Below are 27,992 nucleotides of genomic sequence, written 5' to 3' on the forward strand. Positions count from 1 at the left end.
TTTCTTCAGCTTGCAATATTCTTGGCACATGCAAAAACGACAATCAATTTTCTGTTTCGACGTCCATAGCAAATCCATCTTTTTTTCTTTACACTGACACGCAAATTCACCGTATGTTCACACAACTCCAAGTAAACACAAATACGTTCTCGCAATGAAAAAAATACCGACTTTTTATATGCCCAAATTCGACTGTGTCTTAATTTGCATATGTCACCTTTTTGTTTCCTATTGGTCGGCTTTCGATTTCGAGTGTTGGTGACTTTTTACTACATGCACATGCCACCCTTGGACACTTATTTCCATGACCATTGTCACACTCTCCCTGATCTCATGGTCCTGGATATGACCTTAAACTATATATGCAGGCTTTGGGGAGTGTAGAGCCACCCTTTAATTGCCATTTCTCCCAGGTCCACTCTGACCCGGAGTGGTAGTATCTGTTAAACTCCCAACTATGGGTTAAATAGAAACCGACTTGAAAACAACAAATATATTCTATTAAAATATTTCACTTCAAAATCTTTGGATTCGGCATTAAATAACCCGAAAAGGGTTGATATGCCGTAAAACAACCAACCAACCTGATCTCATGATTAAACAGGCTGCATTCCGGTGGTGGTTGTCTTTGTTTGGTGTTTCTTCGCAATTATGGGATCTGAAGGATGGTAAGCTTCATCAGGAACATGTGCATCCTCTACTCCTACCTTATGACTATCTGCTGAGTCTGCTATTGGTCACATAACATTGATTCCTTTCACTTGGACTTTGTACCAGTATATAGCATTGGCTGATGAGGTTAAAGATGACTCATCGTCTTTTGGAGTCACGTTGTACCAGTAGACTGCCTCTGGTATGGAGCAGTGCATTCTAGCTGCAATTCGTTTCACAGTGCGATGGCATCACTCTGCTATGCGATTTCCAGCTGGGGCATGTGCACGGCAAAATCTCAAGTTCACACCCCATTCATCTGCAAACATCCTGAATTCTCTGATGCGGAAGGCTGTGTCGTTATCTCCTAGTAGTCTACGAGGTGGGCCACATTAAAAAAAAAGACCACTTTCAGTTGGCAAATTATAGTTGCCAAGTCCTGCTGTGCTGATTGTTTCACACTGAAAACTGCAACGGGCCACAATCCATGATAGTTAGGAAATGGTGAGCCTCGTAGTGTGTAATGTCCATTCCCAACCGTTGCCCTTCATCCCAGTGAACTGCTGCTGGATCTACAGATTGGCATTCCACGCATGTTCGTATTGCCAATTTGACTGCTGCTTTTGTTGTCACAGGGCAAACTCTTTGGGCAGAATTAGCAGTGCATCACACTACTCAATGTCCACTATTTCTGTGAACGGACATGATCTGGGCCGCATCCAACTCAGCAACATGCACTGCACTGATCCGTGGCTTGGGTCCTGCATCCTTTTTCATGGCATTGAATTATCGTTGTGGTAAACGTGCCAATTGATCAGCCATGTTGTGAATTGACACAACCAATGTTACATCTACTAAAAGTCCATATTCCTTCACCAATTCAGTCATCTTCTAATGAGCATCTCACTGGCAACCTTGGTGTGAACTCGAGCTTTCCCACTGAGAGTGTCTGACATGTAGTTGTGTACACACGCAGAGTCAGTCGGGTTATGTGCAATACCTTGGTCTTCCACTGAAGTGACGAGTGATTTCCTCTCAACATGGCATCCAATTCAGCGAGATTAATATGCTGCGTATCATTCTCAGCCAACAAGCATCTTCCACCACAGTTCCATCTGTTTCCAATGCCACTCTGGTTGCTAGCGTGCTGGCATCAAACCATACATTCAGTTTCCGGCTGTCCATGCACCAGTCTCCACAAGCTGGATCATTCTGCTTTACTGCGTCCACCATTTCGCACATGATATACCTTCTCATTCTAGCCATTTTTGATTGAACAGGCTCTTCTCTTTATTACTCCAGATGCCACACGCACCCACGCACTTACTGAGAAGTGCCGTACAAGCTTTTTATACAAGGAAAATACAATCCGTCGTGTTAGGATATTGGGAATTTCTGGGATTGCGTTCCCTCGTTTCCAGCACAAGACACCATGCTCTCTTAAGATTGTCAGTTCCAGCATGCGTGTGCCATCCCCAAGCCATTCCAGGTCCTTGCATTCTAGCCCGAATCGAGCTAAATAACCCTAACCCGACTTTGCGTAGTCCAGTTTCCTCCTGCGCTAACACTCTGCTAACAGTAGCCTTCATAATGAGGGGAGCCACGTTCAAACCAAACCCTAAATGTGTTAGACAGTATCTATTTCTATCGACCTCTACCATTTGGTATGGCCACTGTTTCCTGGATTCGGACTTGGGGGTATGCTCTCTGGAGGTCAAGCAGTGACACGTCTGCCCATTTTTGGCGCCATTTGTGCATCTTAGCAGTGCAAACATCTGCATTCACTGTGAATGCATCTACATGGTTATTAAGTTCACGGTAATCCATCACTGGCCGCACTTTTACCTTATTCTGCTGCATCACAGCCATCAACGAAATTAATCACTTGGGAGGTCCGAGTTTTTCTTCCGTGTATGGCACAAGCCAACTCTTATCCATCCATGCTCAAAGTTCTTGATCATAATCTGGTCGAAGTTCCACAGCCACCTGATATTTTGGCGGTTATCTGCCCATTTCCATGCTGCGATCCCTGGTCGTTTCTGATGGTCAAATGTAGTAGTAAAGTTCGGTTCACTGATGGAGATAGCCGCACATGTGGAGACTTTCCCGATGCCAATCTGGACTGCACCTGTAGGTCCAACAGTGCTACCTCCCAATGCTTTTATAGCATGAATCCCTATGAACAGACCAAATCCCAGTAGTTTACCACGCATCACTAGAGCATCAATCCTAACATAGTTACTGTCGTTTGTTGAAATAGTGACTACTTCCCTTTCATATCATGCGCAAGACGAGTCTCCAGTAGTCAGGACATCCACTTTTGCTGTCTTCCAGGACCAACATTGATTCGCATCTATTATTGTGTAAGCATCCTGTGTCAATTAATGCCGAACATTGTATTCCATCAACGTAGGTGACAATCTCTGGGAGCGCCGCATTTATATCTTGGTGGAGGAGTAGGTTGGCTCTGATACCTCATCCCCTTGTTTGTTTCCCAAACAGTCCTGGACCCAGTGTCCAACCTTGCCGCATCGGTAGCAATGGGTTTCACGTCTTCCACAATCTCTCTGTGACCCTTTCAGTCACATCTATAGCAGTTTACTCCGAGGCTAGGGCTATTCCCAGTAGGAACAGCATATTTACAACATAGCTGCAACCATGTGATGGCTTTGGTCCCTGGTAGATGTCGGCTCCCTTACCCTTGCTATTAGGTTTTCCATGGTTAGAGTCTCAGTTTTTGGTGCCTGCTGGTGTTCGATGGAAATGGCATCAGGAAACCCCATGACAAAAACCAGTTTGGCAAGTTTTTCTAGTCTGACTTCCTCAAAACCAGCCTGTCCAACCAATCATCTGATATTGTTCACATAAACGTCTACCTGTTAGCCAACCCATTTCACCATGGTTTAACTTCCTGTAGCCTGTGAACGCACCGTCCATGAATGCCTCTTTTAATCAAGTTTCTATCTGCTCGACATCTAGTTGGTCAATTACGTTCATCTCTAAGTAGAGGGCCGATGCATCCCCCCTCCAGGTACAATGGCAGTAGGCTTGCAACATCATCTATATTTCGAAGCCTTGTTACCAAGCTTAACTTCTTCAGCCATGCCACTACGTCTTCCTCGCCGGTAAATGGCTTCACCATGTTGCTGCTTAGTCATGTCTTCGCCATGATAACGGCCGGAATAGCTTGAAGTGTTGAGGTTAAAGTTTTCCTTTGAACTGTTGAATACTGTTAAATGTTCGTGCAAAAAAAAAAAAAAAAAGAAGCTTTTCTTCAGCTTACAATGTTCTGGGCACACACAAAAACGACAATCCTTTTCCTTTTTCTGTTCCGACGTCTGTAGAAAATTCATCTTTTTTATCTTCCAACTGACACGTGAATTCACCGTACGTTCACACGACTCCAAGTAAACGCAAAAACATTCTCACCCATGAAAGAAATGCCGGCTTTTTATATGCCCAAATTCGCATATGTCGCCTTTTCCTACTATCGATCGGGTTTCGAGTTAGAGTGTCGGTGACTTTTTACAATATGCATACGCCACTTTTGGATGTTTTTTTTTTTTTTTTAAAGCGAATCACCACTTATCAAAGCCTGAAGGTCACTCGAGGATAAGGGTTAAAGAGTGTACAGTAGTCAAAGGGACAATATCATAGTAATCGTTAAAAATGTAAATTTGGTAAATTGGATTACTTAAGGGAAACGGCTCATCAAGAACTTGTTTACATTGGACTTGAAGACGGCGATATTGTAATCAGCTGGAAAGCAGGTAAGCAGAAGAGAGTTCCACAGGTGTGCAGTTAAGAAAGAAGCTTTGTTCATGGAATCTACGTTTAGGTTTAGGCACAGATAAAGAGTAAGGGAAATTATTGATAGTATTTTCAGCCAAACGAGTGTTTCTCGTGAATGTTTGGCAGGTAAGGGGGGGCATAGATTGGATCTCAGATGAGCACTTGCTATGAAAATAACGATAAAACAGGCTCGCAACGTCTCTTTTGTAAGAAATGCTTGTTTCCATGATCGTTGTTACAAGTACATTTCATTATCATTTTTTATTTGTGTGTGTGTGTGTGTGTGTGTGTGTGTGTGTGTGTGTGTGTGTGTGTGTGTGTGTGTGTGCGCGCGCGTGTGTAGAGACAGAGAGACACAGAAAGAGATAGATAAATATATGGATAGATGTCTAGATAAATAGATAGATATAGATATTTAGAATGGCCTACACACATGTAATTACGTTTCAGAAACTATGGTGTAATTCATTCATTCATTTATTTATTTATTTATTTATACACAAGTTAAAATGGAAAAGTAGAAGACCTAAAACTCAAAAACTCAACATTTCACCCAGCTGTTGCGTGGGCTTTTTCGAGAGAAAAGCTAGGAGTGGCAAAAAAACAAAACATTGAGTTTTAGGTCTTCTGCTTTTTCATTCTAACTCCTACCGTCGGATATATACTTTTATGTTATATTACTCCTTTTAAGGAATTTCATTAAATAAGTTTATTGGCTGTCCATAATGAGTGTACGTATGAATCGATTTTCCATGGTGATAGGAAATTTTCACACTCCAAATAATCATCAATCTGTTGCATCTCTTTGAGTGATCACTATTTGCGTGGGTGAAGGAGTATTTGTTTTTAATAATTCTTGTCTGATAAAAAACTTTCTTTTTTAATGAAAAATAAAATAAAAAAGAAAGTGTCCTTAATTAATGGTAACATCTGTTTTGAAATAAATTTATTACAACGGCACAATTTGCTCCTAAGTAAATAATCATTTTGTCAATACAATTTTTAAATATCCACCATCTGTTTTGTTTCTTTTAATGATTTAAAAAAAAGAGATTAATATTAAATTTTTCCTTTTATTATTTTAAACTATATAGAGTATATAGTTTTTTAAAATAAAAAAATTACCAGAGTGCTCATTTACAGGAGTAAAAGCTCAGCATATGTATTAAAATAGATACAGACTGGATATTATGAACAAATACAAGGTTTCATACTGGAACAAATTTTGTAATCATTAGTGTTGATCCAGAAACCATGAAAAAAAATTTTAACACTAATGATTATAAAACTTTTTTTTTTTTTTTTTCAGTATTTGTTTCAGGTTTGTTCATAATATCCAGTGTGTGTGTGTGTGTATATATATATATATATATATATATATATATATATATATATATATATATATATATATATATGTTAGTTTTTAACATATCCAATATTTTTTTCTTATTTTATTCGGCAATTTATAACTACAATAAATTGCGGTTTCACTTAATGCCTTAACTAGCAAATTCTAGCATTGCTACAAATATAATTTGCTGATTTCTTTATATCCTCTGATGAGAAGAATAATAAGAATAGCCTTCTTTGAAACTCCACGGAATAAGGACTTTGTAAATTGTTTTTCGGAGTATTCAGTCAAACAATAAATTTTGATTGTAAAGTTCAATTTACAGTTTTAATTTTCTTTCTCTTATATATGTTTTTTTTTTTTCTTAAATTTTTTAAATAACATTTTTTTCTTGTAGCTAATTAATTTTTTTCTTTTTCTTTTTCTTCCCAATTTATCTCCCTCCTCACAGGATTCATCTGATTCAAAACAGGTATGCTTAGCATGTTTTTTAGAAACATGTTTTAAACTGTTTGTATTCATCAAATATCTATTGAATCATCCACGTTTTTTGTTTGATGATCCCTTTTCATTTGAATTGATCTCACCTTACTAATTTACGGGGAAACGACCTGGAATGGTTTAAAAAAAAAAAAAAAACATGAATAAATCTCCCTGCCTATACCTGCCTTTATTAACCCCTTTTGCTGCTTTCTTCTTCTGTGTGCACAACTATAGTTGCTTGCCATCCATTGCTGATTTAAGTTATACTACAACTGACCTTTACTTTCCAGATTATTACAGTTGGGTCCTCTCGCATGTATTTTTTCAGCATATTTTTTATACAAATTCTTAAATTATCAACGTTTTTATAGCATTTATCTTATAATATTAGAATACTAGAAAGATATTCCTTTTCTTTTTCTTTTAGAGAAGTATTAATAATTTTATTTCTATTTATAAAGCTGCCCAATTTATCACTACCTGCAAAATTAAAATAACATTCAAAATAACTTTCTGATATACTGAGCATGTGCATGTGATCAACATACTCAAGTTAACTAATTTGCATATTGCTTTGCAAAAGGGCATCTCATTAATTCACTATTAATTATTTTCTAATTTAATTTTTTTTCGTTTTATCATTACACCTAGTTTTATTTATGCATCATTTTCGATTATGGATTCTAATTAAAATTGTGTATCATCTGTGTTTCTTTATGAAGATAAAAATAAAGATATGATACTGAACTGGATGCTTGAATACTTTTAATTTTGATAAAAATCGATTACATTATATGGATTTTTAGAAAATGTTTAAAATTTAAAACTTAAGGGATCTTAAGAAGAAATTGAAGTTCAGGCAAGCTTCCTCAATGTTGAATGACTATGGAGCAAATTGAATGCAAATCTGAAATATTTGAATTTTCCATATTATGCCCCCTAAAACCCCTTTAAAATGCTGCAAAAGAAACTGAAATTTGTGCAATCTTCATTACTGTGTCTTATCTATTGTTAGTTTCACTTAGAGATTCAAGAATACTTCCATAGTCTTCCTTAGTAAATTTTACATAAGAATACACTTTTAGATTCTCTACCCTTTCTTTATATAGAGCACACAAACATCGAGTTACATGCATACTAGCAGGGAGACCCAGTATTGTCTGGGATTAAATGTGGATCAACAAATGTGCCACCCACACATATTTTTATTTTATTGTCATCGAAATCCTGAAATTACCCATTTTTTAATAAAATTGATTGATTGTCTGCTCTAGTTAAGGACCCCCACCCCGCAGTGTACCAGGAGGCAACTTCACATGCCTACCTGCATTAACTTAGTCTACAATACCTTGTAGTCTACATTGCACTGTAGAGAACTACTATTGATTTTATAAAATTATCTGTAAATAACAGCGTCACTTGAAGTTTAAAATGCAAAAGTCAAGTATCGTGATTCAATTGTGCTTTAAACAGAAACATTCATTTTGAAAGCGCCCTTTTCTTATCAAAGAACCAACTGTTGATTTTTTAAATTATTTTTACATAATCACTTGAATTAAAATTAAATATACAAAAGTCAAGTATTATAGTTCAGTTGTGCTCTAAAAAGAAACCTTCATTTTAAACGCGCCCGTTTTATAAAAGAATCTACAGTTGATTTTATAGGCTAGGCCTTTCTGCTTGTGCGATGATAAAACTTCTCACGTGCACTTGTGATGTTAGGTTGTATAAAAAATTGGTCATAATCGGGCTTCCTACTTTAATCCGATTTTTTCGATTGTTGATTTTCAATACTTATCAGACACATTCTGATGCAAAATCTAGTTAAGAACAATCTCAAAGACATCAAGTACTTTTTGTGAAATTTCAAAAACATTGACCCAGCCGTTTTCGAGTCCATAGGGAACAGACTCTCAAACAAAATTCCTTTCATATAATAGATCAGATAATGTATAACTTTGTAAAAAAAAATATAGATATTTTATACTAAATCCTATCTTTATAAAGGGATGCTCTATATTTAAAATAGAGCATTAATCTATATATCTATAAAAGTAAAAAATCTGTGTATATCTGTCTGTCTTTCTGTGTGTGTATACTTCCCTACCAAATAACTCAGTCAATTTTCGGTCTACAGACTCGAGATTTGATATAAGGGGTATTGAGATTTGGGAAAATCTTTTTAATCAATTTTCGGCTGGAAATTTCGCCTTTGAAAACTCTTCCAAACCCGTCCGCCAATTTTGGGTCTAAACACTTGAAATTTTAGATCCATATCCAAGTAACCTATATCTAACTTTATAATTTAATATAATGTTAAGGGGTCATAATTGGGGTCAAAGTTTAAAAAACTGAACTCTGCAGTCTCTACCAAATAACTCAACCAATTTTTGGTCTAACCATTTGAAATTTTACATAAAGTGTATTCAGACATAGGGCAAGCTTTTTAATCGTTTTTTTTGTTTTGTTTTTTTTTTTGCTAAAAATTTGGCTTCCAAAAGGTCAAAGTTCAAAAGATTTTACCTTTGCAGTCTCTAGCAAACTGTTAAGCCAATTTTGGGTCTAAACATTTGAAATTTTACATAAAGAGTATTCAGACATGCAGCAAACTTTTTAATCAGTTTTTGGGCGAAAATTTGGCAAGAAAATACTATATAAAAGCGAAAAGCAAAGAAGTTAAAAAAAATAATTCTTTTTTTTTTCTTTTTTTTTTTTTTTTAATCAATTTCTGGTCAATTTGACTAAATCTAAATCCTCACCCCTAACCATCCACACTATGAAAATATTTTGTGTATTTAAAAAATTTTTACTTGCATTTTTAACTTGGTGAAGGTGAAAGTAATTGCCTTGCATTGGTTAATTAATATCTCTGCCGCCACCCATTCCTTGGGTTTTCTCTGCAGAGAATTCGTTGTTCTTTGATTTATCTGATACCCCTGATTCGTACAAACCCCATTATATGAATATTTACTAAGCTTGACGTTACATAATTTTTAACAAGGCCAAAATAACATGGTTCCTTGTGAAAACCATGCTTATTAGTATTATACCTAATTGTTTGACAGGTGTCATGTTTCATGCAGCCATTATAAAAGTGATAAAAAAATGATATTTTATTTTTTTATTTTTCGTTTAAATTTTTCTTTCGTCTTCATTCAAGTTGCTATTAATGGCTGTATTCATACTGAGATTATTTAACTTCTCAATAACGTATAACAGTGAAATTAACTTCCATTTTCAGAGTCTGTCTTCATCAGTTAGTTTTGGAATTTTCCTTTGCAGTAATTCATAAGTGACCGTATAGCTATTATCTTTTCTTATGTAAGATTAGGGCTTTGCGTTGTGAGTGAAACATTCGCATTTGCGAGTGACTTGTTTTTTTTTTTTTTCAAAGTGACGACTAGAAATAATAAAACACTTTTAGTGATTGTGTTTTTTTTTGTTTTTTTTTGTTTTTGTTTTTTTCCCTGACAATCTTCCAAAGCTCATTACCAAGTGAAAAATGTCTTTTCAACCTTTATTTTTTTTTTTTTATAAAATCACCAAAGTCAATAAAAATTTATTAAAACAATACTCTTTTTTTTTTCTTTTTTTTTTTTAACAAAAGCTCTTTAAAATAACGCCTGAAAAAATTTGAATGTTTATACCTTCAAATCTCAACATAAAATTCTATGCATATTTAGAATTACACTTATTAAAAAAAATACAGAAAAAAAATCTTTACATACTCGTCATGGAATGAAAATGTCATATTCATATGGTTTTGACTAATAACTTTTCTATTTGGCTAGTAAACAAAAATATTTAGTTGTCAAAGGTCAACTAAAGATAAATTTGTCCATAAAACCCTGAAGATAGTGAGAAGTGTCTGAGAGACACCAAAGGTCTCGATTGGTTGAAAAAGATTATGTTGTTAGGGGAATTTTAAAATGGTCAGTGTATTTAGTGAGATGTAAAGCTGGCAGCAGAAAAATGAATGGATGGTGCAAAGTTCTAAGAAATTATAAAATAATTCTGTTGCAATAGTTTATAGACTTAGCATTATAAATAGTCTACGTTGCCTATGGTTATTTTATTAGTAGATGTCTTTAGATTAGGGTCAGCTAAACAATTTTTTTAAAAATGGATGAAAATGAATTCACGTCACAGGCTTATTTGTGAATCACATAATAGTTGTACTCCTACATTTGCCTTCTGGTGTTTTTCTTGCATTTCTTATGTTATGAACAGAGTACATTGATACTTAGCATTATCTCTAATACTCTTTCCTGATGTGTGCCTTGTTCTTTGAATCGGCTGTTTATTCCTTAACTCATTAGAGTCAAATTTCTTGCTTTCTTTAACACAACAAACATTTGAATCAGCCAAGTTTTCCACAAAACCGTTTGATGTTATACAATTCCAATAAATCTAAATTTAAGAATATCCAATTTTTTTTTTATTTGATAGCCTTACAGTAACCATGACACCTGTCAAGACTGTTTTATTGCAATTAAGATTTTTTTTTTAAATTTTAAGTACTTTTTTCTTAATTAGATTTTCACTTTTTTCATTTTCCTTTTAAAAGACGATTGTATTTTTTTTTTTTACTATTTATTTAATCTAAATTTAACTTTTTCTTCTCCATTCTTTTTTTTTCTTCTTTAACTTAGATTCAGGAACTATCTTATGGTGACTTAGGTAAGTTGATTTTTCTTGTTAATGTTTTAGAACTTTGAAAAAAGATGGAAGATCTTTCGTTAAAACTTGTTGTGCTTAACCAGTTTTGCTCAGTATTTTTATTTGCAGATTCTTTGCTCTGCTGATTTTTACTTGCATTCACCCCCTCCCCCCAACAAGGCATATCGCCACTTGAACATAAGGGACTACTTTTTGGGACCATGTTTAGGGGAGATGAGGAAGATGTTGATTTACATTACATTTAAACTTCCGCATGTCAGTACAGTCAGTGAAGCAGGTAGCGGGAAAGGGAATTCCAAAGTCTAGCTGTCTAAAGAAAGAAACTATTAAAGTAGAAGACTTTCTGGCATTTAGGGTCCTCTACAGTGAAGGGGTGTGATTTTGTTGTTAAGCAGGTTTGTCAGGGGTATATATGTCGAGGTTGGGGGGGGGCACAAGTGCAATGAGTTCATCTGAGCACATTCCATTAAAATACTTGTAAAACAGGAACAGGGATGCAGCATTGCGGCGATGGGGCAGGGTTTGGAACTTAGTTGACAGTGCAGGTCCTATTAAATTGGAGACTCTTCTTTGGATCTTATCTAAGAGAGAGAAACTAGCGGTAGATGCACCAGCCCAGATGTGGCAACAATATTTCATGCATAAGTGAGTGGTGGCTTTGTAAAGGTACAAGATACTCTCAGACGTGAATAATCTAGCACGATAGAGGGAACCCACCTTTTTTGCAGCAGCCTTTACAATGTCCGCAATGTATTTTTTCCAATTCATATTTCCTGTGAATGTTAAGCCGAGAAATTTGAAGAATGAGATTTCAGGTAGCATGTTATTAGTCATGGCTATCAGTGGTTGGTAAGGCTTCTTGTAATTGTTAAAAGAAAAGCAGCTTACTCTTAGTAGCATTAAATGTTACGATCCATTTACGGCCCCATTTCACTACAGTCTGGAACAGTCTTATGCCTGATATAAAGCCTTGTAGCATCAGCAAATATACCTATCTCAGACATAATGTTATCAGGGAGGTTGTTAATGAATATCATGAATAATAGTAGTTCAAGGATCGACACCTGAGGCACTCCCACATTAATGTTATGCTGTTTGAATGTACGTCCATCAAGGACAACCTGGATGGTCATCTTGTCTGAGAAAAATCTCATATTTAGTATTCGTCCAATTATACTGTACGATTTAATTTTCATCAAAAGCCCTTCACGCTAGACATTGTCAAAGGTTTTGGATATATCAAGGGCTATAGCCTTGGCTTTTTCCGCCTTATCTAAAACAAGAAAAAAAGGGGTTTTGATGATTAAATTATTACAGTATTTATTTATATCTTATGAATCCAATGATCTATTGTTGGTATTGGTTTCTCTGATATCTTCCTGATCAAAATTCTTTCTAGAAATACATTGGGTACATAAGAGAGAGATCACATGAAGGTTGCCAACATCCCAAGTGAAAGTGTTTTTGTGGAACAAACTGGATTTAAACTTGGAACAACCAGGTCATCAGTCTGTGTTGTTAACTATCTAACTACCGGCACCTCCTAATTATTACGATATTGTTTAATTTAATGAATTAAATTGTTATATCGTGAACTAATATTGTTAGGGTAATGTTTTAATCTCTATAACATTATTTGATGTGAATAGCTTCTAAAGCTTTCATTCTTTGAATTAAATGAGTATTTGCTAAGATTTTTATAGTCAAAAATGACTTTATTCAGTAGTTTAAATCCATCCAAATTCATTTTAAAGGGTTGCAATTTTATTTTATTCAATTTTATTTTTTTCAATTGTTAAGATTAAAATGGCTGAATTGAAATGCATTTTGGTGAATTTAATTGAATTATTTTTAAAATAAGTTTTTAAAGTTATTTTTGGTACTTTATATTATTTCATTCTTATTTGAATAGGTAAACAATTAATAGTAACTAAAAAAATAATAAGCTAAGTCACATAAAGAAAAAAAAACATATGCACAAAAAGTGGTCACACGATTTTATTAAATTATTTTTGTCTGAATTTTGGCGACATGAACAACAGTCAGATTGCAGTTTGAAAGCATTTTCATTTTTTAATTAAAACAAAAAAAATTAGTCATTGCTAAATAAATAAAAACAGTATATAAGATAACAAATAAATGAAAATAATTATTGGTCCCCTGACAAAAGGAGGATGAACCTATAAATTCACCCTTGTCCGTTCATCCACACTTTTCTCAATAACTATGCTTTGGAATTTTTTGAAATTTTTCACAAACATTAAACAAGATATGAGTGAAAAAGTAACAGAACGGATTTTACCGGGAAAACTCTTGTTGCCACCTCTAGGGGTGCCTTTCGGGTTAAAATGGCTAAAATTGACACTTTTGTGCTTATTAAATGATGGACCTAGTCATTTCTTTTTTTGCATGGTGCAGAACTCAAATTTACATATGTTAAGCCCTAAAACTGCACCATTTGTTCATTTTCACCAGGATTTGACATCCCTTGGGGACTTTTGGGGCTAAATGGTAGGGGGGGGCGCAAATGTTGAAATTAGTCATTTTTTTTAATGCCTCGTTCACTGTGCAATCACGGGGAACCATGCATACTTCACTTGTTTATAGACATTTTATGTAACAGAAGGCTAATTCTAGTGGGAAGTTTTTTTTTTTAATAATTCATGTGCATTAAAAACATTTTTAATTTTAAAAGTTTATATGCTCACTGCTTCATGCAATTTTTGATTATCTACTTATAAAGTTTTTTATTCATTTATATTTAAATTTTGATAGGGTTTTTAATATATATATATATGTATATATAATGAACCAATAAAAAAGTCTATTTGACCATCTTACAATTTATTCCTTTAATTCAGTTGACGTTTACAATTCTTGACAGTATTTGTTTCATAGCACAAAAATCATTATAACTACATTGAGCTTCTTAAATCAGGATTGGTATACATAAAAAGGAAATATAAGTGAATAAAAAATACTTCCACAGAAATATATATATATATATATATATATATATATATTAGTGATGTGACGATTCCAATATTTTTCCCGATTCCAATACAATTACCGATTCCAATTCTTTATAAATCTCTAATTATTTAACTATAAGATTATTATTTTCCCCGATTTTTGTAAAAAACACATGTTAAATATGCAGATATTTTCCTAAACGTCAAAATACACTTGTGGAGGATGATCTATCGATTTTAACTTTATTGGTAATTTAAAATCAATAAATATTTATTATTTTATCATTATTAACAGCAATGGAAGATTTTACTTTAAACAAAATCAAATAAAAAAAAAAGACCATTAAAAGAATCGTTTTAGCATCTGAAAATAGGCATCAATTTTTTCAATACCGATTCAGTACCCCCAAATCTTCCGATTTTTCCGATTCCAATTCCGATTAATCGTCCCAACACTAATATATATATATATACTATCGGGGGTACCCGGCGTTGCCCGAGTGTTTGTTTCCGGGACGGGGGGGGGGAGTTTTAAAAAATGTTATGGTAGGTAAGTAGGAAGGATCAAACCCGGAGTCATGAGTAAAAGTAGGAAAATAAAGTGTGAAAAAAAACAAAAAAAACATCTGCAACGTTAACAGTTCGGCCACCAAGAAAAGTCCATTCCAGTTGTTTAGGAAAAAAAAAAAAACGACTACGGTAGGTCGGCGCGAACGTGAAAATATAATGTGAATTGTCCAGCACGCTAACCACTACGCCACAGAGCACTGCAGCTTAGTTTAGTGATTTTAAATAACTTCACATGAAAGAACTACGAAGCCAAACCGGTGTTCTCTTCTCAACTGTTCCTTGTGAACGATCCCCAAACGGTGTTAAGTGGTGGCAGGGGGAGGAGGAATTTATTAGAGAGAAAATATTTTACCACTTCCATTGATCTTAACCGATTTTGGCCGTGACTTCTCAGCAGAAAAAGTATAGAAATCTAAGATTATCGAGGAATTTGAGAAATAATAAGCCTATAACACACCTCAGATATTGTTCTGCCGTTTGTGCATATTATATTTGCATGAAATATCTTGATTTTTAATCCTATTAAGGTCAAAATCCGACGAGAAAAAATGAGTTCATTTTATTTATATAGATAAATCATTCCAACCATAATTTTTTTTTTTTTTTTTTTTTTTTAGTTTAAAACATTAATAATTTTAAATTTCTAATGATTAAAATTTTTAGATTTATTTAGTCCTGGCTACTAAAGAATGCATACAAGAATTTGTAAAAAAAAAAAAAAAAAATTGCATGATATACTGAGTGTTTGTAAAACCGGTGATATAACTCTTGGATTCTGTTCTATATTAGTAAAGGAACCTTGGGGTTGCTTTTTGTAATAGAACTTCATTACTAGTCTCATTTCCCTGTGGTTTATTTCTTCCTCTGCATGATCTTTTAATGTGTTTATCGTATTTATATGTATTTGGGCTGTGATATTCTGCTACATGAAATAAGCAAAGAGCAACATTGGCTAAACGGGTCCTCCATGTTGGTTATCAAAGGAGCCACTGCTTATCATGATGCTTTAAGCTTTTTCTTGGGCTTCACAATGTTTATACTTGTTTGGTGTACCATTACGCCATCTTGGATTGAAAAAATCCAAGATGGCGTAATGGTAAAATATAAAGGTAACTGCAGCTTCTCTTCCAAATTTTCGGATTCTCACCATGTCGTATCACATTTTAATTCCTTTTGGTGGATTGATCGTTGCTATTTCTTCTGATGAGTTAAGAGCATAATAGATTCACTAATTGATATAATTATGAAGTGATTGATTTTGCGTTACGAAACACACTGTCAAGAACTGTCAGGATCAATTGATGTAAAGGAATAAAATTGTCAACATCATGTATTTTGGAATATAAATTTTTGTCATTTATATATATATATATATATATATATATATATATATATATATATATATAATGTGTGTGTATACACATTTTCAGACAAGGCAGAGATAAGGTAGTTATGCATACATGCATGAGTGGTAAAAGAGAAAGCACACATTGGGTGTGGTGTGGTGTGGGAGTTAAAATGCCAAAGTGGAGAGTAGGACAAGAGGTAGGAGGTAAGAAAAGTTGAAGTGATGAAAAGTTACGAGAGTAGGAGGTGCTAGCAGAAAAATTTAAATGGTAAAGGAATGGCAAGAATAGGTTTGTTTGTTTTTTTTGTTTTGTTTTGTTTTTTTTACATAGGCATCACCACTTATCAAAGCCGAGAGGCCACTCGAGGATAAGGGTTAAAGAGTGTACAGTAGAAATTGGACAATATAGTAACTGTTAGTAATGGAGATTCGGTAAATTTGTTAACTTATATGGAACGGCTCATCAAAAACTTGTTTACGTTAGACTTGAAGACAACCATATTGTAGTCAGCTGGAAAGCAGAAAAATGGAAGATAATTCCATAGGTGTGCAGTTCTAAGAAAGAAGCTTTGCTCATGGAATCTACGTTTAGGTTTAGGCACAGATAAAGAGTAGGGGAAATTAGTGATAGTGTTTTCTGCTAGACGGGTGTTTCTTGTGAAAGTTTGGCGAGGGGGGACCATAGAATGGTTATAGTTAGAAAGGTGATTGAGATGTGTGCTGCTGACGAGTGGTCCTACGAGGTAGATAAGTGTTTTGAACTGAGTTCTATTTAAAAGATAGACATTCATTATCCTTAAATATGGTCTGGGGGTGAATATAAATGCATATGTTATTGCATAAACAATATCATAATGCAATCAAAACTTCTTGCATAAGATGTCTTTGTTGGATCTTATGTGCATATTTGATTATTGTAGCACTAGTGAAGTTAAAACTATGATTAAAATCAAGCATATGTGAAACTAGTGCATTTTTGACATCGCCTAGTTTAACTGTTATCTTCAGATAGTTTTGTCAAGAGAGAATTGAGCACACACTCTGGCGCAATACTTGTAATTTCACCATTTTGACTTTTCTCTCCTACTAATCATATTTTGCAACATGCCTTTCTCATGATGAAGCTTAATAAATTGTTTGAGGCAAAATATTGATCTCTCTGTGCATGTTTTGTGGATTTAAAGTTTTGTTTGATAAAAAAATGGTTTCATTGTTTAATCATGTTTCCATTTTAATATATATATATATATATATATATATATATATATATATATATATATATATATATATAAATATAAATAAAATAAAAATTAATATTATTGGAATTTTTTCCCCTTTTTCTTGTACATATTTGTGAATTATTCCATGGATTTCAGCCTTTTGGATTATTTTGGACCATCTTCCAATTACGTGATTTCCTTGGATTTTACTTGTGCAAATGGAAATTCAATTAACTTTCTTGGAGTTATATTTTTTGATTTTACCGTCATTGGATTATTTACCTTTCACCATTCACATGAAATCACCTTTTTCTTCACCATATTCCCTCTGCTTCACTTTTTGTTATCAAGTAAGATCTTTGACTTACTTGCAGTTTCATCAAATACATTTGTATGCAAAATCCGATCCCGCATTTTGCTAATTCCTACCCTCTGATGAGAAGGAAAGTATTTCATTGAAATTCTGCGCATTAAGGACTATCCACTGATCAAGTGCTTCCTTTTCAGATTAAATATGTTTTTAACTCTTTTTCAAAGTGTTTTTTAACATGTTTTATTAACTGTTTGCATAAAACTACTTCACTTACTCACATAAAATTAATATAGATTTATGCGTAAACTTTAAGTATTTACTTCAAAAGTGCTCAATACATAGGTAGAGCTAGTTAGTAATTTATAAAATATATATGGCGATTAAGCTACACTGAATATTCGGCGTTTCATGTACTCTAGGATTCCTCCTGAGGAATCCTAGAGTGGATGAAATGCCGAATATTCAGTGTAGCTTAATCACCATATATATTTAATAAATTACTATATATATATATATATATATATATATATATATATATATATATATATATATATAAAAGTGTATAATATAAAAATTTATTACAGCAATGAGCAGACCATTTTTTTTTTTTTTTTGACTAAACATGATGAATTAAAAAAAAAAAAAAAACCCCAACCTTTTCATTTTTATATTATACTAGTAGGGGTACCTGGTGTTACCCGGGTGTTAGGAGGTGTAAAAGAAAAAAAAATAAAGTGTTAGTAGGCAGGCAGCATTGAACCAGTGACATGGTGAGGCAAAGGCAGAAAAGAAAGTGAAAGAAACTGTGACATCTTACCGCTATGCTACGGGACCATAGGAAGTGAAAATCATTAAAATTTAGTGATGTTAATCAAAAAGTTGAATTGCTAAGTGAATGAGTTCATGCAGGTCCAGAAATGAAGGTTGGCCAGCTTTCTGCTGTTTCATTTATTTGTTTCCCCATGATGTTAGGGAAAACCAGCTCCCCACAAAAAGGGAGCGTCCAAATGAATAGCAATTGTCTGATATGAGGGGTTTCTGGATGTCCCTGACAGGAAAGCCAGGAAGCTGCCTTCGCTTTCGATTAGTTTCGCTTTTATATGCCTTCGCTTTCGATTAGTTTCGCTTTTATATGAAAAACACAAACATGAGAGGATGGAATAGCGTGAATTTTATGAAAGTCAATCAAAATAAATCTAGATGTAACGTCCCCTCGCAAATCGTAGATATTATAATCTAGGGAGTATATAAAAAGTTCTAAAACATAGTACCCCCCCCCCCAAGAATCCACATGAAAAAAGTCTTTGCTGGACATACAGAAACGTGCGTGCCTCTTTTGTCTTTTATACAAATAGATGCTAGCAATATGGCATTACATGAATTCCTCTTGTCATTTGTCTCAATAAATAAAGAAATGACCCTGAAACAGCTGTGCTAGCATTAAAAGAAAATATTCCTTTAAAAACCTAAAAATAGAATGTAAATTAATCACAAACTAGCAGGACTGCATGGGAATTTTAGTTGTCCACATAGGATTTTCTCTTTCGTCTTCTCTTTCTATAAAAATAATTGTGAGCTAAATATCCTTTAAATAAAACAAATGTCAGTTTTAAGTCAGTGACAGCAACAGAATTCTCTTTGATATGTTCTATGAAAGGGATATATATTGTTTGAAGTAGCTCAGCAGCATTTTGCTACAGTTTTGGGTAATAATCAGGTAAGTCGCTATACTGCACGAGTGTCATAGTTGAAGCTGGCGTGCTTGGCTTGCATACATTTTGACATCTGTCCTAGATGGCTCTGAGTTGAAATTTATGGTTTAAGCAGCCAATCATAACCTTGTAAGGAGTAAAGACCCTAATGTACTTCTATTCATTACATCACTCTACCCCTCCCCCCGCCCCAGCTAAACTTTCCCGTGAATTTAGCCTTTAATATTTTCTCCTTTTAGGAGCTAGATATAATCTATTCATTCCCCCACCCCCACCCTTTTCTTGCTCTATCCTCCTTGCTGTGGTGACGTTTGACGCACTGATACTTCTGGCTTTGAGTTTGAGGACACTTCCATTGGAGAATGCTGACTTATAGGGACAAGAATTTCACTTGGGACATAAAAACTACTATTGGAATCTCTTCAGTATTTCCCATGACTTCTGAAGTGTGTTTTGGTCTCAACTGATTCCAATGTCTTTTGCACAGGAATTTGTTTCCTTTTATGTCATATATGCCTTGTATAATTCTTTAGTTATTATTCTTTCTCCAAAAATTCTTTCGGCTTTAAAGATTTTGAAAAAAAAAAAATCCCCTGGCCTATAGATTTTAGTCATCTGTTTGTCTTTCATTAATAGTTTCTTTGATGTAAGAGGCAGCAGTCTATCAAACACAGAGCGTCTTTTTCTTGCAAAAATTAACAATGCTGACGATAAACATGATGTTGTATTCAGGTTTGGCATGATTCTGTAAACTGGCAAAAATTTCTAAATACTTCTTTGATTTGTGTTCACACCTTGATTCTTCTTCAGAACTCATTTAAACGTGTCCACCAATTTTTCTGTCCGTTTGTTTGATCTTGAGTGGTATACTGGTGTTGTTACATAATTGATAGACAATGGTTTGCAGAATTCCTTAAATTCTCTTCTCATGAATTGGGTTGCATTGTCATTGACTAAAGTTTATAGGAGTTCAAAACAACTAAAAACTAAACCATGGGAGTCCAAAACAACTAAAAACTTTAAGTGCACTTATTTTATTTGTTGCAATTGGATGTTTGCACTTAATAATATAAATATATATATAACTTTTCATTAATTCTCAAAATTCTTGGATGACCTGTGTGAAATTCTTTGAGAATTTTCTTTTGCAGAGTAGACAACATTACTACTCTATCTGTGTATACCTGTTTACATATTGAAAAGAGCGACACTATTTTCTATTTTAGTTTTCTCATTCAACCAGACTTGCTTTATTTTTCTAATGAAATTACCATTCTTTGCTGCTTTTTTTTTTTTTACATCTAGCATAACCGGAAGTTCTCTAATAGTATTGCATAACAAAACTTGATAATTCATTTTTGTCTTTTAGCGCCGTTATTGTTGTTTATTCAAGTGGTTCCATATATTTAGGTATTAATCTTGATAACCCATTGACATGACTTATCTTTGAAGGTAGATATTCTATTTTAAAATTATAAATCAATAGAATTACATTCTAACGTTGTAATCAATTTGCCGTGTGAGTTAGTATACCTTTTTTTCAAACCAAATATTATCATCAGCTTGTTGTCTGCAGATTAAATTCTCTTCTGTATAAAAACCTGTGAATTTTTTTTTTTTTTACAGCATAAATTATTGCTAAACTTTCTTTTTCAATTTGACTGTAATTTCATGCCACAGCCAGTAACATTCTCGAGGCATGTGCTATTGGCTTTGTAGATCCTTTCTCAAATTTGCGAAGCAGTACAGCACCCAGTCTCTCATTTTTAGGGCTGTGGCAACAGAATATTCTTCTCATTGTTTTGACTCTCGAGTATATATCCGACACAGACACACTTCATCAATCAAGAATCACATTCGTCTATATAAAAACATATAAGATATTGACAGATATATACTCAAGAGTCAAAACAATGAAAAGAGTATGCTGTTGTCACTGCCCTACTCATTACTAGTATCTGCTACTACAATGATTTTCCTCTTTGGCTTGAAATGTGTTAATGATAGGTCTGCTAACAAAGAGCTTTTTAGTTTTTTTTAAGCCTGTTCACATTCTTCTGACCATATCCACTTTGTACCTTTTTTCTTACCAACTTATTTAATGGAACTTTCATATCATATACTTTTGGAATATATATGCTATAGTAACTTATTAAACCCAAGAAAGCCTGGAGTTTAAGGCATGTTCTTCATTTTAGGATCTGTTTTTTTTTCCTTGACTGCCAAAAAATATTTTATCTTTTTTTAAGAATTCGCATTTTTCAGAACTCAGCTTGAACCTGAATTCTTCAATTCTCTGAAATTCTCTTCTAATATTGTGTTGCATCTTCTGGAGATGGTAGAGGAGATAGACTTTCAAACAGTCTTTCAACCCAATCGAAAAATCAACCCATGCTCTGATATTTTTTTTTATATATATACGATTGGCTATGCCCAATCTGAGTATTGACTTGAAATTATGCCAATTTTGTCCAACCTTTTAATTCCTTGATACTTTTCTTTTGAGTTCAAAAATCGGTTTGATTTCTTTTAATTGAAAGTCACCTTCTATTTTTGTGTACAGACTAAGTGCTTCTGAAAAAATGCAAGGAAATTCTCTTTTCAACTATGTAATAAATCTTTCCATTTGCTTTGTCTTATTTTTCTCTTTTATGTCAATTCTCATAAATTAAATAGTACAATCCAGTCTAGACTAAAAATATTTTCTGAATGAAGTATATACACTTTCGATTTATGAGTTTTTTCCCATGAATGAAATACAGGGTGGAACGATAAAATTGTTGTCCTAGAAAAGGCGACATTATTTCATTTTTGTTTAATGAAATTGTTTTTTGTTTTTGTTTTTTGTTTTTTGGTTTTTTTTTGTTACAGACAATCTACTAGTTGGCCAGTTGTGTACCAATCCCAAGAGCAATAGGAGCCTTCTATCATGCCTGAAAGTGACACAATGTTCAATGAGCGAGATTGGAGATGCACTGCTGTACAAGTCATGCTCTCTACCGATCCAAGTTATGACAACAGGACCATTGCCAGCACCCTCAAAATGCAAATCTGAATGGTTCAATGCTTGAGGGCACAGATCAACAAAGTTTCCGGCCATGGTTATGATAATTCGGAATCGTTTCAAGTGATGGCCATATCATGCCATCTCACATCTTTGAAGTCGGTTTGAAAGTCAACACCAAAAATTGTACCTGGATGTGCTGAAGAATGTGGTGATCCCCTGGTGCAATCAGGTGGCCGTTGGCAGACCCTGAATGTCGTAGCAGGACTCGGTGCCAGCCCACAAGTTCAAAGAGACCCAGGCTTGGTTTCAGAAGGAGCACAACGACTTTGTACCCTTCTCATCCCCCGCTGAACTCACTGGATTACTTCGTTTGTTTATATGTTAAGAACGTCACCAACATGACCTCCCATAACACCAAAGCCAGCCTAATCGCCACCATTCGCTGAGCTCCCGCCGGTGCTTGTGGAAAAGGCATGCTCCCAGTTTCGGTTCTGTATCAAGGCGGTGATTGAAGGCAACTACATTGAATAGATGTCATCACTACTACATAATCAAATTACTTGAATTAATTTTTTCAATAAAATTTTTTAATATAGAGCTGTAATGTTATTTTCTTTGTGGCAACAATTTTAGCGTTCTACCCTCTATTACATTTTAGTTATTCTTTGAACTTTAATTTTGTATCTGATACGCCTCTGGCAATTTTTCTGTGTTTCTTAACTGTGGAAAACCTTTTTTTTCTTTCTTTCTTTTTTTTATCTTTCTTTTTTTATCTTTCTTTTTTTCCTTTTTTTTTTTCTTTCTTTTTTTTCTTTCTTTTTTTTTTCAAGTTTGTTTCATTTACTACACGCCCACAATAAAAGCATATTTTATCCTTGAAGAAACACGTGTGACAAAATCATTGTCCTCATGTTTGACAATATTTAAACACTTAGATTGCGTATGAAACTATCTCCTTTATTGAAAATTTTCCACAAGATTTCTATTGTTTCACTAAATGACATATCCTCTGTTTATTTTTTTAATTTTTTTATTTTTTAGGATTATATTAAGATTAAATTCATGTATTTTATATTCTTTTCTATAACAATAGTGATATTTAAAAAAAAATTTTTTCGTGAGATCATTGCTTGCATTTTTTTTTTTTTTTGTGAATTGTGTTTCAACCCTATGAAAATAAGCTGAAAACGTTGAACCAATATCCAGGTTTTATTTAAATTCCAAGAATAAGTTTGAAATTCCTTCAGCTGAAAATATTCTCGAACCTGGTGATTTTGTGGTCCTCGATAATGTCTTCCATAAGTGGTTTATTGTCTTTTGGCTGTTTAAATAACTTTTCAAACCTCTATCGTTGTTGGTGTTGTTTTTGTTGTTCCAATTGTTTTTGTTGTTCTATTTGTTGTTAGAATTGCTGTTTTATACCATTTTTCTTAATTCCGAAATTTGTTCCATTTAACTAACGTATTCACAAGGAAATAAATTACTCCAATTTGTGCAGACAATAACTTCTAAGTACCAACAATAGGAAGGGTCAATTTCTTTATGTAAGAATTGAATTGAAAAGAAATCTTTTCTTATGTTTCTCGTTAAATTTTAAAAAATGGGTGAAAAAAAATTACCCACTTTCTGTAAGTAACAATAAGTCATTCTAATGGTATTCATTAGCTTTTTCTTTTTTTTTTTTTTTTAACTACGTTGCCACTGATATATCCCACGAAAGGGATATATATTGTTGAAGTAGTTGAACAGGTCTTGCTACAGTTTTGAGTAGTAATCGAGTAAGTCTCTGTACTGCACGAGTGTCGTAATCAAAGCTGGTGTTCCTAGTGTGATGCTTGCATACCTTTTAGTGTTTGTCCCAGGTAGCTCTACCAGTCAGTATTTATGGCTTAACCAGCCAATTATAATCTTGTAGGGAGGAAAAGCCCGGATGTATTCATATTCATTACATCACCATTCATGACATCATATTTGATTTGGAAACAATTCATTTTAGAATGGGTAAAATTTGGTGGGAAATCAACAACATCAATTATTTTATTTGAATTTTGACCATCAGACGATTTACATTTTTGTAATGATTCTCAGAATAAGTTGATAATATTGAAGCACCATTTACCTTTTCTTTCTTTTCTTTTCCTCTCTCTCTCTTTCTCTTGCAAATTGGCACTAAGATGGTTGGTTTTTTGTACAAAGGGGGTTACCACATATCAAGGCATGGAGGCCACTCGAGGATAAGAGTTAATGTGTGTATTGTAGTCATTGAGACAGAAGCGTAGTAATTGTTGGTGGTGAAAACTTGGTATAATCAAAATATTTTTGAAGATGGTTTAATAAGAATTTGTTTATGTTGAACTAGAAGATAACAATATTGTAGTCAGCTGGAAAGCAGACTACCGGAACAAAGTTCTACAGATGGGCGGTTCTAAAATAGAAGCTTTGTTGATGGAATCGACATTTAGGTTAAGGTACCGATAGAGAGTGAGGGAATTTATTGATAGTGATTTTTGCTAGACGAGTGTTTTTTGTGAAGGATTGGCGAGAGGTGACCATAGATTGGAGCTCAGTCAAACACTTGCCATGAAAATAGCGATAGAGCAGAGACAGGCTCGCAACATCTCTTCTGTGGGAAAGAGGTTGCAGAGAAGAGAAAAGGGCATTGCCTACTAGATTACGAAATCGGTTTTGAACTCTGTCAAGGCAGGATAGGACTCTGAGCAGCTCCTGCCCAGATGTGGCAACAGTACTCCATTCTAGGATGTACTTGGCTCTACAGATAGACAATTGCATCGGCAGTGAGATATCTATTGGAGTAGTAGAATGATCCAACCATTTTTCCAGTAACCTTGGCAACGGATTTGATGTATGTGCTTCATTTCAGATCAGGCGTGAAGGTCAGACCAAGAAGCTTGTCTAAACATGAAGTATCCTCAATGCGAGAGCCATTCATTTCAATAGGGGCCAGATGTACATTGATGATAGGAAGTGAGAAACTTGGCTTTAAATGCATTAAAATTAACCAGCTATTCTTTTTCCTATTGCACCATGTGCCCAAGATCAGAAGAGAGAGAATCAGGGAAATCTTAACCATTTTTGGCCTTTTGCCATAGATGGTAGTGTCATCTGCCTAAATGTCTACAAAAGATCTATGAATGTGATTTGGGAGTATTAATACTGTGAGCTTCTGATTTCTGCCCATCAACCACTAATCATAAAACCTACCAGAGAGGAATGATTTAATAATTATCAAATCATTCCTTTGAAATTCCATTGGAAATGTCTTTTCAATTGTTTCCAGCTGGGACTACTGTAAATTAATGGTAATACCTACAGGGGCATCATAAATGGGGAGTTGTGCAACAAGATGTTTGTTCATACTACAACTAAATTTCTGTATATTGATACAGTTAAGGAGCATGGAGGAATTGCAAAGGTTAACAGTTCGAGCAAAGAAGTAATCCTTTTTGTATTTAGATCCCTCTACAGTGAATTTTGCTGCTTGTCCAGTTGATCAAAGGTACTTAGGATTTTGAAAGGTTGGATCCCACCCCAAATACTTCAAAGTAAAAACTGTAAAAACATCTACTGCATAAAGTAATGTCAGTTTCTTTATCATTGATTACTTCTTCCTACAAAATCAATATTTCATTATCGTTCATAAGTTTTCACACACACACACACACACACACACACACACACACACACACACACCTACCTACCTACCTACCTACCTACCTACCTATCTGAAAAGAGGCATTCTTGATGGGTGTGAATTTTGTCTCATCAGCATTTCTCAGTGAAGGCACATCAAACAATCGCCCCTCCCCCCAATCACCCGTTTCTTTATTGTTTCTTTATCATTGATAATGTATTCCTACAAATTCAATATCTGATTTGCCTTGTTGATCGTTACAGCATATTATTAAAAAGAATAAATTGTAATTCTATTTAATTTCTTCCAGAAAATACTTTGTCCAGGTTAGAATTATTTTCAAATGGCTGTTGGAGAAAGTGAGCAAGTAAAAAGAGACTAACTTTTTAAATTTCAACTGATAATAAGTTAATTTTTTTAAATTGACATGAACACAAGGATACGTCAATTACAAGTCAAATATGAAAAAGTAAAATTATAGATGAATAAAAGGTGAATCAAATGAGATGTAGGTTGTTTAAACACTTACATTCAATTTAGCTTAAATTTGCGGATTTTGAAAAAATGACAAGTGCGGACTTTCTTTTTGCCACCACTGTATATCTATATTAATGTAGGGTTGATTATTCAGGAATGAGAAAAATCCTAATTTTGATGGGTATCAAAAAATTATTTTCCAGTGCCAGAAGCGATTGCTTTGTTTATTTATTTATTTATTTTTTTTATTTTACTTAATTTAAAACTTAATTTTCTATTACTGGTACTAAAGAAAAATATTTTTTTTATATTAAACTGCCAGCAAAATTAGAATCTATAGATCTCGCCAAAAGATGTATGTTTTATGTTTAAATGCTCGTCTGAGCTCCAATCTCTGGTTCTTCCTCACCAATTTTTCATGAAAAACACCCGTCTAACTGAAACCACTGTCAGTAATTTTCCCCACTCTTTGACTGTGCCTAAGTCAAAATGCAGATTCCATAAACAAAGCTTCTTTCTTAGAACTCCACGCCTGTGGAACTCTATTCCATTTTACCGCTTTCCAGCTGACTCCAAATTGGTTGTCTTCAAGTCCAACATAAACAAACTCTTGATGAATCACCCCCTTAAGTAATCTAATCTACCAAATTTCCATTACTAACGATTACTACAATATTATCCCATTGATTACTGTACACTCAATAGCCCTTATCCGCGAGGGCCCCCTGATAAGTGGTGATCCCTATGTAAAAAAAAAAAGTGTGCATATAATACATGAGTTTTTATGGTAATCTGAAAAGAAAATAATATAAAAAATAACTCACTTATTACATATGAAGAGATTTTAAAAGAATCTGAATCTGTAATTGCATCAGAATCGGGGGGAAGGGATATTGGAATTGTCCCATCACTTATTTCTTTATGCATTTGCATGCATGCACTTTTTTTTTTGTGTGTGTGTGTGTGTGTTTACATGTTTGAAAAAGGAGAAACCACACTGACTATATGCAAGAGGGTTGAAGTATTATCATCAGTAGTCTGCCCAGTATTTAAAAATATTGGAGATTGGCCTTCTGCATCTCAGTACAGACCAATTAGTCTTCTGCGTGTCATGAGTAAGTTGCTTGAATCTGTGTTAGAGAAATTATCAACCTACTCAGTGACAAGCAATATGGTTTCTGTCCTGCAAAATCTGCAGCTGATGTACTGACTGTAATTTCACATATGATTGGTGGGTTTCTTTTCTAGGGCAATAGCTCTTGACATATCAAAAATATTTGATAGGGTTTGGCATAAAGATCTACTTCACATTTCCAGCTATGGAATATCTGAAAATGTCTTGATCATCAAATCTGATAGGTTTATTATGCAAGTAGTCGCTGATGGGCAGAAGTCTGAAGCTCAAAGTATCAATGCTGGCATATCTCAAGGATCCATCCTGGGTCCAACTCTCTTTCTCATCTTTATCAGTGATCTCACAATTCACATTCTAAACTCATTTGTCGACATATACACAGATGACACTACCATCTATGGCAACACTTCAAAGGCCAGCAACAACAATAATTTCTCCAAGTCTTTCTTTCGATCTTGACAGGCAGTGCAATGGATCAAAATGTGGCTGGTTAATTTTAACGCATCTAAAACCAAGCTTCTATCTTTTCTCCACCAACATTCTGATCTCCACTTGGCTTCAATTGATAAGAATGACTCTTGTCAAAGAAGCACCTTGATACTGATCTTCACTCCTGACCTGAAATGGAA

The 27,992-nt window shown here is 34.1% G+C and overlaps 1 protein-coding gene across 4 annotated transcripts in view; it reads left to right on the forward strand.

Moving 5' to 3' along the window:
- Positions 1–27,992, forward strand: part of LOC145277320 (uncharacterized) — a 239,879-nt gene that overhangs the window by 154,280 nt on the left and 57,607 nt on the right. For 2 of the 4 annotated variants that reach the window (XM_080128787.1, XM_080128789.1), the window contains exons 4-5: positions 6,246–6,266; positions 10,930–10,957. In XM_080128787.1, coding sequence (XP_079984913.1) covers positions 6,246–6,266; positions 10,930–10,957 — 49 coding nt within the window. The remainder of the gene's footprint in view (positions 1–6,245; positions 6,267–10,929; positions 10,958–27,992) is intronic. The other 2 variants (XM_080128788.1, XM_080128791.1) reach the window with 1 other exon arrangement.

The sequence above is a fragment of the Euprymna scolopes genome, chromosome 1 (genome assembly GCF_053919585.1).
Source record: "Euprymna scolopes isolate OS-2025 chromosome 1, ASM5391958v1, whole genome shotgun sequence".
NCBI classification, from domain to species: domain Eukaryota; kingdom Metazoa; phylum Mollusca; class Cephalopoda; order Sepiida; family Sepiolidae; genus Euprymna; species Euprymna scolopes.